The sequence below is a fragment of the Aristolochia californica genome, unplaced genomic scaffold (genome assembly GCF_029961685.1).
Source record: "Aristolochia californica isolate CCGP_79_NKW_82.1479 unplaced genomic scaffold, dmAriCali1.0.hap1 SCAF_1, whole genome shotgun sequence".
Lineage (NCBI taxonomy): Eukaryota > Viridiplantae > Streptophyta > Magnoliopsida > Piperales > Aristolochiaceae > Aristolochia > Aristolochia californica.
Genome location: NW_027181770.1, coordinates 12,017,022 through 12,032,144, shown reverse-complemented (window position 1 = coordinate 12,032,144; position 15,123 = coordinate 12,017,022). Strand labels below are relative to the sequence as shown.

Genomic DNA, 15,123 nt, shown 5'->3' with positions numbered 1-15,123 from the left:
TATAATTTATGTACACTTACTCAAATTCTAACATACCCAAACTCTAACTTACCCAAACTCTAACATACCCAAACTCTAACTTACCCAAACTCTAACTTAGCCAAAAACTGACTTTCCCAATTCCTTCTTCATGAGCTAGCTAGGCTGAGGATGCCAACTCATGCTATATTCTTATGGGTCACATTAGATCTTCCAGCTCATGGGACAAAGATCTCAGATCGAGGTATCTTTGTGGGTCCCACTAAATCTTCAATTCTGCCAACTTATTCTAGCTCGTCATCCAACTCATGCCAGCATGAGTGTTGACTCATCTTGGCTTCTCACATCCTTTGTTACGGTCCCGGGTCATGGATCGAGTAACACGGCGTGGGATTTGTGAATCCAGCACTGGTACTGAGTTGTTGGACTCGATAAGAAGGGTTAAAGATCCCTTATTTGGCTAATCTTCCACCTTTGATCAGTCTCCCTTTTTATGAACCCACTCTAGTGCTAAAATTATAGATAGAATGGAAATAATTCAGGTGGAGAGATAATGGAAGAAGTACCTTTTCTTGCTCACGTAAATCAGGGTTTCAATCCTGATTTGGTTGCTGCTCGTGCTAGGATTGAAGTCCTAGCTTATGTGTAGCCCTTGGCTCACCATGGTAGACATTGATGCTAGGTTTCAGTGCTGCTTCCAAGCTAGGAAGGGATGCACCAGATCTTCACCTGGAAGAACCAAAAATCCTTCCTTTTTCTGCTCGTCAAGAGGGTTAGAACCCTTGCTGATTGTTGACGCTGAGAAGGAGGGAAGACCCTCTCTTTGGGCTCGAAAAAGGGGCAGGAAGCTCCTCTTCCTATTAGAGATGATGAAGATGGACGAATTTGGATGAGGATGGAGGGTGAAGGATAGGTTGGATTTTTGGAGTAAACCCTAAACTCGAGATCAAGAGGTGATCTCAGCCTGTTTACACTAGCTTATTCTAAAATCTCAAAGCTTACCTATTTCATTCATTCCTTTCCTTTAAATAGATCACGTCATGGAGTTTTAGGGTTAGGATTACAATAATTCCCCATAATGCCCCTACATATAAAAGTAATTATAAATAACTCCTACTTAAAATAATATAAGAAATAAATCCTACTCAAAGTAATATAAGATATAAATCCTATTGAGTGAGTTGTTCTTGCCTCCTTCGTTGTGTGACTCGGTGTGCTATTGAGTCCACAACATCCTCATTGTGGGTCCCACCAGCTCATGCAACAATGGTGGGTCCCACATTGTAACATTTTTTATAAGCCAACTAATAACCAAAGTATCATTCCTCAACCACTTGTTATAAAAATTATCCTCTCCATCAATAGGTGGTCCACGGTTGATCGGCGAACCAATGTGGACCAGCTCATGTAATTTGATATCCCTTGCAAGGGTATAGTAGTAATTCTAAGTATATCATTCTTGTGACTCATGTTGTCTTCAGCCATAATAGGCAATTTAAAAAAAAACTCCAATTAATAAAAAAAACCAAGTAGTGTTGTTTAACTAACTCGGTTAATGGAGAGATTTAGAATTGATGATAAATGATCATTATTCTGATTTTTTTAATAACCACTCATAGGATGACTAAATATCAATCTTCTATATCAGGGAACTCTTGTTCCCATGCAAAAAAAAAAAAAAATCAATAATCTCCCCATGAACTAGTCTCAATAACAAACATTCCAAACAGGCAAAACTGTTTTGATAGCTTATTCTAGACCGAGAGGCATTCATATCCGTAAGATAAAAAAAGAAAACATTCACATAATCATCTTCAAATCATCTTCTAAATTCGGACTAGTAACATGAAATAATAAAAATAATGAAGGAACTTATCTCACATTTTTTTATCTTCCTTTACAAGGAGCCTTCTATGAATAGTTCTGATCACACCTTTTTAGAGCATTCCTGTTGATCATATGACTCATATAATGTAAGGTTCAGGGGGGGGGGGGGGGGGGGGGGGGGTTATAATTTGACAGGGGTATTTGTGTCTTTTTTACACAAATACCTCTAGGGTTTAATATTATATAAGGATTATGTAACCCTAATTATCATTAGTGATAGATTTATCCTTGTCACTTTGATGGATGTAGGCTCAGCTGAACCACCATAAATTTGTCTTGTCCGACATTAATTTTTCGTTCTCACATCAACAATTGGTATCAAAGCTGGGTGTCCAACAAGGTGGAGTTCAATTGCATTGTGACAGTCAGAGTGCCATTTATTTGGCAAAGAACCAAGTGTATCATGCGAGGACCAAGTACATAGATGTGAGATTTCATAGGATCAGGGAATTGGTTTCATCAAGTGAACTATTGCTTGAAAAAGTTCACACTTCTGAGAATGCAGTAGACATGTTGACAAAGCCTGTTACTATAGATAAGTTCAATCACTGCTTGGACCCCCAACCTATTGTTCCAGGTGTAGTCCTTCAGTTATGCTTTCTTTTCTTAAGGGGTGAATATTTCCCAAGGTGGAGATTGTTGAGGCATATGGCTCATATAATGTAAGGTTGGGGGGTGGGGTATAATTGTACAGGGTATCTCTAGGGTTTAATATTATATAAGAATTATGTAACCTTGATTATCATTAGTGAAAGATTTATCCCTGTTGCTCTGGTGGACGTAGGCTCAGTCGAACCACTGTAAATTTGTCTTGTCCGGCCTTAATTTTTCGTTCTCACATCAACAATTCCTTTTGACGTACGAATCCTAAATTTAATGCTTTGATACCATGTTGAATTTAGGATTCCTTTTCTGAAATCACGAGCAAGAAGACAGAGGAGAGAGAGTGCTCTTGGGGTAAGGAGGAGAAGAGAGAAAATGGAAAAAGAAAAGAGAGAGGTTAAGTAAGAGAAGAGTTCTTCATGTGAAAGAGAAAAACTTAAAATCCTTTATTAATTATAATCCATGTTCAAGGTCCTCTATTTATAGTAGAGGATGTGGTAGTGTCTATGTATAATTATACTTCATTCTCCTAATTACATTCAATCTCTAACTCTTAAGGATAAGTCTATCATTATAAGATAACTCAAAGTAAACTAGAAGTCTAACATAACTCTAATACTAACTCCTTCTTATGAGGACGTGACCTTTAGGATAAGAGGCCAGCTTGTGGCTATCTTGTAGGTCCTACTAGACCTTCTAACCAGCTCGTGACTCTCCTTAGGAGTCCTTTTTTATCTTCCAACCAGTTTGTGTGAGTCCCACTTAATCTTCCAACTTATGAGATAAGACAGACAACTTGAGATAGTCCCACTTGATCTTAAACTCTTCCAACTCATGCCAGCTCATGTGATGACTCATCAAGTCATCCCTTGTCCTCATGGTGGGACCCACCAACTCGTGCAAGCTTAGTGGAACCTACCTTGTAACATATCTCTTGCTGCTAATTCATCATGGCCCGTATTTCAACTTGATGTAAAGCATGCCTTCTTAAATGATGATATACAGGTGAAAGTTTATGTGGTTCAACCACCAGGTTATGTGGTTGAGGGGGAGTCGGTATGTCGCTTAAAAAAAATCCTTATATGGGTTTAAATAGTCCCCTTGGGCTTGGTTTGATAAATTTAGCCAAGTGCTTCTACGGTTTGGTTTCCATCTATATTTTAAAGATACAATCGAAGGAAAAATATTATTAGTTGTATATGTTGATGATATTATCTTAACCGATGATGATGCACATAGTATACAAGAAGTGAAAAATATGATATGTCAGGAATTCAAAACTAAAGATGTAGGACTGCTTAAGTATTTTTTGGGCATAGAAGTTCGTCAATCCAAATATGGGATAATATTGTCTACGCATAAATATATATTGGACCTCCTCAAAGAAATAGGAATGAAGGGGTGCTGACTAGTTGACACACTTATGGATACAAATGTAAAATTATGTGTAACGACTGGAGAAGACATTGATATTAGCAAATATTAAAGACTTGTGGGAAAACTGATCTATCTCACAGTAACTAGACTAGATATATCAATTCATGCACAAACCACAATTTATCCACTGGCAGGCCTTAGAGAGAATATTACGATACCTACAAGGAACTCCGCGAAGAGGATTGCTCTATAAAAAACATGGGCACTTCAACATAGAAGGATTCTCATATGTAGATTGGGCTGGACCACCTGACGATAGGAAGTATACATCTGGATATTGCACTCTTGTTGGAGGGAACTTGGTTACATGGAAAATTAAGAAGCAAAATGTGGTTGCAAGATCTAGCGCTGAAGAAAAATACAGAGCTATGACTGACATAGTTAGTGAACTCTTATGGATCAACCCTTCTTACCGAATTAGGATTTTATAAAGGAGGTCCCATGGGTCTACATTGTGATAACCAAATAGCCATTCATATTACGTCAAATTCAGTCTTCCATGAAAGGACTAAATACATTGAGGTGGATTGTCACTTTATATGGGAGAAGTTTCAAGCAGGAATAATCTCCCTCAAACATGTTTCATCTCAAGAGCAAGTAGTGGATATCCTCACTAAACCAGTCACCTCTAAAATCCTATCCTTTATATGTGACAAGTTGGATATCTATGATGTTTTTTCTCCTCCAACTTGAGGGAGAGTGTTGGAAGATGGGCTCAAGCCCACAAGCTCAAGGCTAATAAGCTCACACGTCTAAGTGGTGGCATATGGGTAAAATAGGATATTTTTTATAAATATGGCATAAAGGTGTAAATACTTGTTCTTTTTATGTCTATTCTTTTATCAAGTTGTAGCCCTAAGGGTATTGTAAAACTCTAAATAAAATCATTGGCTAAGAGGTAGAGCATTGAAGCTCTCCCCTCTTTTCTCAAGAAATTTTTCCAGCCTCTCTCCTCACTTGGTTGACGCACCTTCTTCTCCCTTAATCCAAACTCTCTACATCTTGGTTCATCCCTTCTCCTTCTCCTTCTCCTCTCCTTTCGCTCTTCTTTTTCTTCTTCTTTGTTGATCTAAAGTCCTTCACATGGGATCCTAAATTCTACAATGATCAAAATGGTTTTGGTGAAGTACATCTTCATGCTAGGTGTATAACATTTTAATAAAAAGAAAATAAATTTTTTTTTTAAAAATGATGATTCCAATCTCAAGTGATTCTTCAACATGAACTCCAAAACATTCTTATGGAATCATGTTGGAATGTGATTCCAATCTCCAAAGGTCCAAATCATATTTGCACAAATATTAGTGGATATACTCAATCTACTGGCTTACCTCAACTGACTTCAACTGCAAGAAAATGAGAAAACTTTTTTTGGAAGAGAAAGTTATTCTATTGATTGGACTTAGGCTCAATAGCCAAATAGACGGTTTCTAGTATGAGGTCTTGATTCAATTCTCAACAGGGTATTGGGTGCAGTGTTCTTGTGTAATCAACATTCTAACAAACATCATTTTTTTATTTTTTATTTTTGAATTGGAGCTAACAAACATTATTCAATCGCCACATAGGGGGTTTCTAGTATAAGGTCTTAATTCAATTCTCACCAGGGTATTGGGTGCAGTGTAATCAACATTCTAACAAACAATATTCTGTAAATAATTTTAAATTGGAGAATGTAGGATTCCAAGTTCGAGGACTTGTCTCAACAACGCATTGGGTGAAGAGTGCATGAATAATCAACATTTGAAAAAAAAAACATTATTATGTAAATGACTTTAAATTGTACCTAACTTTCCTTGGATTCCACAACTTTTTGCACAAGAAATGTGGGATCCATTTTTTAAATTTAGGTAACTACAGTTGAAAAGGAAAGGGAATAAACCTTGATTCCTACTATCTCACCAGCCATCTCATCCACCACAGTTGTATGAAATCCGTGATGCTGGGCCCACATTTTGTACATGCCCATGACTATAGCAATACAAACATCATAAAAATTAGGCCCACTTAATTGTGTTGACATTTTTAAAAAACCACAAAGAGAAATACAAATCCCTTGACATTGTTGAATTTATGAAAAAGAGAAATACTTCATTAACTTATTGTAATCAAAGTACATGAACCTCTATTTATAATATATGAAGGTAGTAGAGTCCAATTATAATTAAATTATCTTTGTTCCAATTACACCCAAACTCTAACATTTAAAGATAAGTCCTAGCATAATTAAATAACTTAATATTAAATACAAGACTAACATGACTAAAACACCTCTAAACTGAAACTCTTTTGTGAGACTTGTTTCCATAACAATTGTAGCTTTGTTAGATTACTTATCGTATAAGATTTCTTATGTCACTTCACGTGATGATGGATCCCACTAGTGTGATCATGGTGGGTCCATATCTGTTGGGTTTGGGCCCATCTTTCAACACACTTGGATATGTGGGTCTTCCTTGGTCATGTGGGCTTGGGCCCATGAGAGAACATCAAGAACTCCTAGCTTGTTGCAAATGATGTATAAGATCTTCTAGTATAAAATGACAATCCTCCATATCTTCTAACACTCCCCCTCACACTGGTGATAACTCCCATGAGGCCTAGCTGGTATAAGATAACTGAGAGTAAAATTACTCCAAGTCGTATGACATCGCTCTATACTCTAGTCATAACAAATGCTGGATGTAGCCACACTCCCATTTTTCCAGCATGACCATTGACTATTCCATGATCAATATCTCCATATAAAAAACTCAGATCAAGAATTGGTTGAATAGGTAATAAAATAGACTTACATATATTTCTTTTGATATATAATTCTCCATATAAAGTCTTGCTCTTGATAGCATAAAAAAAACTCGAAAGTTGAAGTTTTTTGCTGCTGAAAGAACCTATTTTAAATCTGACCTTTGTTGCTTCAAATATCGATTGCTCTTTGTAGATAACTTCGATTGAAAACAATCATTTTTTCTTTGAAAGTAGACTCGAATATCTTTCTGTTAATATATAATATGTAATATAAAAAAACTCATTATAGAGGTGAAAACATAAATTAAATAACAGGTATAGGAACTGAAAAAGAGAAATACGAACCAAATCTGCTAGAGATAATAAATAAGAAAACATCACATTACCTCTGTGGGTTGACCAAGTCAACTCACAAAACCAGCTCTGATACCATATTGAATGTATGGAAAAGAGAAATACTTCATTGACTTCTTGTAATCAAGAATACATGAACCTCTATTTACAATTAAACTACCTTTGTCCCAATTACACCCAAACTCTAACACTTAAAGATAAGTCCTAGTATAATTAAATAACTCAATATAAATAGAAGACTAACATGACTAGAACACCTCTAAACTGAAACTCTTCTGTGAGACCTGTTTCCATAATAATTGTGGCTCTGTTAGACTTCTTATTGTGTAAGACTTCTTATGCCACCTCATGTGATCATGATAGGTCCCACCAACTCGTGTAATCATAGTGGGCCCATCTTCCAACACACTTGGATATGTAGGTATTCCTTGGTCATATAGGCTTGGGCCCATCTTCCAACATACATGATTTGAAAAAAACATGAAGGTGAAGATTCTTACCTTTATAAAGCACGGGTGTGGAACTTGCTCACCAGCCAGGAGTGCCTCGACTTCTTTCTCTTTAAGATTTCTTCTCATCCTAAGCAAATCTCTCACGATCTCCTTCATGAGGCAAACGGATAAAAGTAGGTAAACATAATAATCTTAAACCAATGTCACAAACATGTTAAAGAAAAGGGAAACCATAATCAACTCAAACATGACCACAAACACATAAAATTTTCTAATAGTTGAAGGAAAAGAACTAACAAAACATGAAACAAAACAAACAAGGAAAAACACAGCAATAAAATATAATGGCCAAACTAGACATAGTCAAAATTGAATCAGCGAGTGTTGCCAAAAAAAGAAAAATCAGAAGGAAAGAAGGAAATAAATGTGAAGAAGAAAAAGACTGCTCTATCATCCAAGAATTTATGCTGGTAACATTCTTGATTCCAATGCAGAACTAATGGGAATGAGAGCATCAAAGAGACCCGTTTTACACACGGGTTGCTTAAGGCTTAGATAAGTCAACAAGTTAGTTAAATTCCAAATAGATGCTTCTTGCTTGTTGTTTACTTTTGTAATTAACCTTCTTGTCCATCAATCAAAAGAACCTGGTTATCTTCTCTTCTAACAGCACTCATCATCCGATCATGCATTCGCAAGCTTCACAGTTATATAAGCATGTCTCTATCCATAAAAAAAAATGACAGAAAACTCATAAAAGCAGGAAGAAGAAAAAAATACATGCTTAGAAGAAGCTAGAGCCCACCAATTCTAATTCCCAGTCATCCTCTTTTCTTGCAAGCTTTGGCATCTGGATTTGCTCAATCAATTCCTGCTTAAATCCATTCACTTCCTTAATTTTCACCATACATATGCCATGTTCACGGCTGACTTTTCCAGCATAGTCCGGATTTTCCCATAGGTCCGACCTATTAATTTCAGAAGATAAATGCTCTGCCCTAAGCATCAGATTCCGCCACTGCCAACAAATTTTTTAAAAAGTAATTAGAAAACATTAGAACAATAAAGAAAATACTTCTAATGTTGGACCAACCTGTAATCGTTTCTTGATGACCCGAATGGCTCTTCCCGTTAGACTCAGACTCATCTAGAATTGGCCAACCCTTCAGATGTTTTATGAGGTTCAAGAGAGGATAAGGATGCAAAATGATGGATAAGAGAGGAAATAAAATTTAGGGTTCTAGGAGTTCTGAAGGCATGAGAAGAAGTAAAATACTTGCGAGAAATTCCAGCAAATGAGGTTTCAATAGTACGAGATTGGTAAAAAGAAGAAAGAATAACAGAAAGAAGAGGGGTTCCGCGATTGTTTAGGATAGAAAAAGTGAAGGGTCTTTAGGAAGACATTTTTAGAAGACTGAAGCACATTGCTGGGTTCAGCAGAAACCAAATAATTTGATTACTTCACCAATAATTTGATTAGAGCACCTTCTTGCTGGAACACCCCTCAGTCCCAAGTCATTAACTTCCTTTAAAAGGAAAAAAAAGATTTTTTTTTTTACCGTATTTCCAGTACTAGCAGGAGTGGTTCAAGAACAAATAAGCTCCGAGCAGCCCACAATAGTTGACAAAGTTAAAAAATCAAGATTCATCCACTACCAGCAGAATACCATTAATTGTTGACAAAGATTTCAAAATCAAGAAGCTCCGAGCAGCCCCCAATAGTGTTAACATAGTAATAATATTAATGAATATAATATTATTTTATTAATAAACTAGGATAAATTATTAATAACACACACACACACACACACACATATATATAATATTAAAACTTAAAAAAACATGCTTGAAATGGACTGAGTTACTCATAATAGTCCACAATTTATAGTATAAAAGCAAACGGTTATGCCTTGGAATATAACAACGAGTTCATGTATTTAAAATCATCAACTTACTAGTTTAGTACATACGAACGACAACATACATGTTCATAAACAATAAGATACAACCATAAATGATCACTCCACATGTTAGTCGGTATGACATCTCGAAATTGTGTAGCTCTTGTGGATTCTAGTGCATGTTGCCTCCACATATTTGTTGATAGGTTGTCTTCATCCACAAGATTATCACTATCTTCATCCTCATTTACACCTGCTAATCGAACCTCATCACCTCCTCCACCAAACTCCTCATCCGAATTATCATCTTCTAATTCAAACATATCATTATAATCCTCTCTACGTATATAATTGTGTAATATGCAATAAGCTATTATAATTTTTATCTAGATCTTATAAGAAAACGGAGGATATCCTTTCAACATTTGAAATCGAGCTTTTAAAGCACCAAAAGTTCATCCAATAGTATTCTTCAAAGATGAGTGCCTTTAGTTGAATAACTCTTTATCATTTCTAGGAAGGTTGTCTCCAAATTCTTGTAGATGATAACGAGTTCCTCGATATGGAGCCAAAAATCCTGACATATTTACATAACCAGCATCGACTAGATAATATGTACCTACAATACAAAATATATTCCAACTAAAATAATTGAAGATAAAATAGATAAAAAATTACTACATAAAAATATATTATTTACCTTTAGGTACAATGATTCTATCTTGACGAGTCAATACGTCCTTCAGTACACAGGAATCATCTGCTGATCCCTCCCATCCAGTAAGTACATAAGTGAATTGCATTTCAAATGTACATGTTGCCATCACGTTTTGTGAAAGATAGTTCTTTCTGTTCCAAAACCTTTGTTGTTCTTCAAGTGGGATGTTTGCTTTGATATGAGTTCCATCAATAGCCCCAATACAATACAAATTATATTATTTCAATTAATACAAAGTAACTCTGTATATTAATCTAAAATTGTTCATTAGAGGCCAAGTGATGTTACTTTCAAATACGGATAAAACATTGGATTGTTTAAAACCTTCGAGTGAGTGCATTCTAAAGGCCGTTTGATGTAATCAAATTGAAGTTTGACAATAGCATTCAACACCTTTTTGAAATGCCTACTTATGGTTCAATTTGATTTATCAAACATCTCTGTTGTGACGCTATATGATTGTTGTTGACCAACAATTAGGAGAAAATATGTAAGTTGTTCTTCCACTGAGACGGTCTTTGTGGGTGATAAAAATACTTTACTATAAAGTATCTCCGCCAATTTATGAAACACAATTTGATTCATCTTATTAACTTTTCAAAATTTAACAGATGAATTTCGCTAATGCTTTTTGCAAAAAAATCGGACCACCAATCCCATGAGGACGTAGTGCACATTTATTCCTATGGTTGAGATAGTATCTTCCCATGATGTACAAAATACATGTGAATGTTATCATACTTACAATGGTTTCTTTGTCTTTCTTAATATCCATGAAAACCTGCAAATACAATCACCTCAAGCACAATGACGACTATAAAAATAATTCTTGTTTCTTCCTAAAAGTCATAAACACAAAAACATACTTTTATCTTCAATCATAACTTATTTTCAATCACACCTTTACACAACCATATCCAATCACACATCCACAATATTCATCCACACAATAAGAACACAACAATCATGAAAACCCAAATCTTAACCATAATAACATTCATAATCTATCAATGATAAGTCTTACAATGTCATAATTAAAAAAACATCATTAAAAATCAAAACACTTGTCCCAAAGTAGATAGTGTACATAAAACTCATTACTACATTTCTTCATTAAAACAATCTTGAAGCCACTCGAGCAGCTCTTCCACTATTAGCTTCGTAAACATGTCCCTGTTAATTTTCGTATCCAACCATCAAGGAGCGTGAAACTTCAACTTTTTCAGCAGTCCGGGATTTCCGTGAGGGCTTCAAACCAATTCTCTCCGACTTTACCATCTTTAGGTTCGATAGCATCATGCAATACCGCTATAATTTCTTTCATTGTATCAAGGAACATGAAAGTGTCATTAGTGGACATTTTCGGTCTCTTTCTACGATGACTTGAAGTTGACGAGTTACCACTTCGAGACTGATCAGGTACCGACTCATTCCCTCTAAAGAATGGTGATGGAGTATCTCTACCTAAATCGACATCCTGCATGTCCAAGGGTGAATTTTCTTCCTCATGTTGGACATCATTACACACGTCTATGCTAGTTTGACTTACTGTCCCCATGCTTATTGAGTTTCCCACTACCAAAGTCAATTTGTTATAAAGGGTGCAGCCTTGTTGTCTATACTTTTCAGTATTTTTATGCTCCTACAAGAATTAAACTTGAGACAACTCGTTATTGTTTGGTAAGTTTTCTTCCATGATCTTGTATGATTCTTGAGTTGCTCAACAGTTTTTAATTAGCTACGTCTTCATTGAGCCTATTGACACAGTCCAAATACACCTCATGCTTCCAAACCCCATTGGGCATCCTGTTCCCCATATGGACCTACTCAACCAAGAGATCGAGCATTTTTCTGTCGTCCTCAAAGGTCCAAATGTCATATGATCAAGGTGTTTGTTGTCTTCTGCCAACCATTTGTAATCTAAATCCGAGATGGTCCTCATGGAAATTTTTTTTATCAGACAACCATTACCCGTCGTGGTAACTAGGACACATAGAAACACAAAAAACAACAAAAAAATTTCATGTTGTGGATATTTATAACACCCAAATCTCCTCATCACATGGCAAGATCATTCCATAGTACATCAAAAATATTCAACAACATTCTAAAACATTTCAAAATTAAACAAATTCATTGCAAATGACTAGAAGAATGCGAAAACACATTCATCAAGTCCATTGCAGATGACTAGAACAATGAAAAAACACACTCATCAAGTCCAAATTCACCAAACACCCCTGGTAGAGAGCCCCATATGACTTCACAGTCACTACGAACCGTACATCGTCAGTGATGGGGATCGGGTTTCGTTGGCTAATGGATGCCCGTGTAGGCGACTCATACTTATTTGAACTAGACTAAACATCCCAAACCCTAAACCCTAAACCTTAAAACGTATACCCCAAACCCTAAACCCTAACTGAGAATCATAAAAAATTAAAAAGAACCAAAAACCCTAAACCCTAAACCCTATCACCCCTACACCAAGAACACTAATATTTTTTGAAAAAATCCTAAACCCTAATTCAAGACCTTAAGGCTAAACTGTAAACCTTAAAAACCCTCAAAGCCCCAAAACCTAAACCCTAAACCCTATCACCACCAAAACCGAGAACCCAATTTCTTTTTAAAAAAAAACCCCTCATGGACAATTTTTTTATCAGACAACCATTACCCGTCATAGTAACTAGGCACACACATAAACACAAACAACAACAACAACAAAAAATACTGTGGTGGATATTTATAACACCCAAATCTACTCACCACATGGCAAGATCATTCCATAGCACTTAAAAATATTCAACAACATTCTAAAACATTTTAAAATTAATCAAACTAATTCCATTGCAGATGACTAGAACAACGCAAAAACACACTCATCAAGTACAAATTCACCGAATACCCCTGTTAGAGCCCCATATGACTTTGCAGTCACTATGAACAGTACATCATCAGTTATGGGTGTCGGCTAATGGACACCTATGTAGGTGACTCAGCCTTGTTTGAATTGGACTAAACACCCCAAGCCCTAAACCCTACCACCCAAACCCTAAACCCTAACCAAGAACCCTAAAAAATTAAAAAGAACCAAAAACCCTAAACCCTAATAGAGAACCCTAAAAAATTAAAAAGAACCAAAAACCCTAAACCCAAGACCATAAACCCCCTAAAAGCCCCAAACCCTAAACCCTTAAAACCATATCAACCCAAAAACCGAGAACCCTAATTTTATTGAAAAAACCCTAAACCCTAATTCCAGACCTAAAGGCTAAACTCTAGACCTTAAAAACCCTAAAAGCCCCAAACCCTAACTCTAATCCCGAAATTAAACCCTATCAAGACAAAATTGAATAGTAAATACCATAAACCCTAACCCTAAATCCCACAATAAGCCACAATCAATACAAATTATGCACAAAAATTAAAATTAAATCAATACAACACTAAATCAATTGAAAAAAATTAGGGTTTCGGCTTACCCTTTGAAATTTTGGGAAAACCACCGCCGAATGGGGAAATCAACACCTCAATGTCGAAAATAAAATAAAAATAGAAGGAAATTGAAACTAAAATAGGTTAAACCAAGGAAAATCGGGGGGAGGAAAGAGAAGAGCGAGAGCGAAAAGGGAGAGGGAGGCTGAGAGTGAGAAGAGTGGGAGGCCAAGAGGGAGACGAGAAAGGGAAAAGGAAGAGGGAGGCCGAGAGAGATAGGGAGAGGAGATGTGTAGACAAGAAAAAGGGAGAGGGGAGACGAGATGCGAAGACAATGAGAAGTGAGTGTGAATATGAGAAGAAGAAGCGTGCGAAGACGAGAGGAATAAGAGAGCGAAGATGAGAGGAATAAGAGAGCGAAGACGAGAGGAAGAAGAGAGGGGACAAAAAAATTCATCGAGAGAGGAAGGCCGAGGGAGAGGGAGAACAAAAGGGAAATGAGGGAAATTTTTTCCTTCGGGGGGGAGGGAGACACGCGTCCCGCGCGGGATTCATTAGGATGATTCGCAACTTAAATATGAAACTTAATTCCCTCATTTTTTCCTGAGAACATTACCTGACATGATTCAAATGAATTTGAAATCGTTCAACACTAACAACCTAATCTAATGAACGGAGTAATGCGGTAGTAATTAATGTCTGATTCATTTCGGACTAACCCCTTCATAGTATGTGCGAGGTAAAGGTGGATGATTGCTTTCGGAGTTTCGAACACCCAGTTTAGATGCTGGAAGGAAGAGAAAGGAAGAATGAGGTTTCTCAAGAAAATTTGTTTGGTAGAACCCATGGAGCTCGGGCTCATATATGTGTAACATTGTAATGATTAAAGAAAGCTTATTATATAAAAAAAATTCGATAGATTATATAAGAAATATATAGAGTCAAAATAACTTTCATTATTAAAAATGATCAAATTTGTTAGTGCATAGAGAATATTAAATGGGGTTTAGTGAATTTAGAAACATAATTATCTAAAGAAAGGGAAAGTAAATTACCTAGTAAAAGTGAAAGGGAATTACTTTTTTTGTGTTAGTGTGCGCAATTGAAATTATAGTAGAAAATATATTTTTGTGTTAGTATATAAGGAAAAGTATAGTGAAAAGTACATAAGAAATTTATTAATAAAATGGTCTAATAGGTTAAGCTTTTATAGGATAATTTTATTTAACTTTTCTATTAATAAGTTAAGATACATTTTAACTTGTCTAAATTAATAAATAATTAAAATTTAAATTAACTTTATTTAATAAATTAATGTATAAAAATAAAATACTTAAACAAATTTTAGTTTTATAATATCCAAAGGCTTAGTAAAATTATTACTTTTTAATATCTAAAATTTGACTCTTGAAATATTAATTAGTTATAATATTAAAAATTATAAATTCATGTACATAAAAAAGAGGGGAGAGCTTCAATGTTCTACCTCTGAGCCAATGCCTTTATTTATAGGTTTACAATGCCCTTAGGACTACAACTTGATAAAAGAAGAGACCTAAAAAAAAAGTATTGACACCTATATGCCATCTTTATGGAAAGTATCCTA

The 15,123-nt window shown here is 35.6% G+C and overlaps 1 protein-coding gene across 1 annotated transcript; it reads right to left on the bottom strand.

Annotated features, from left to right (window-relative positions):
- Positions 1-9,292: 9,292 nt before the first annotated feature.
- Positions 9,293-10,664, bottom strand: LOC137946468 (uncharacterized). Its single transcript, XM_068792781.1, has 5 exons — positions 10,516-10,664; positions 10,368-10,420; positions 10,062-10,250; positions 9,445-9,671; positions 9,293-9,316 (listed from the first exon to the last, which is right to left on the bottom strand). The coding sequence occupies exons 1-5, from the start codon at positions 10,662-10,664 to the stop codon at positions 9,293-9,295; spliced, it is 642 nt and encodes a 213-aa protein (XP_068648882.1).
- Between the last annotated feature and the right edge of the window lie 4,459 nt (positions 10,665-15,123).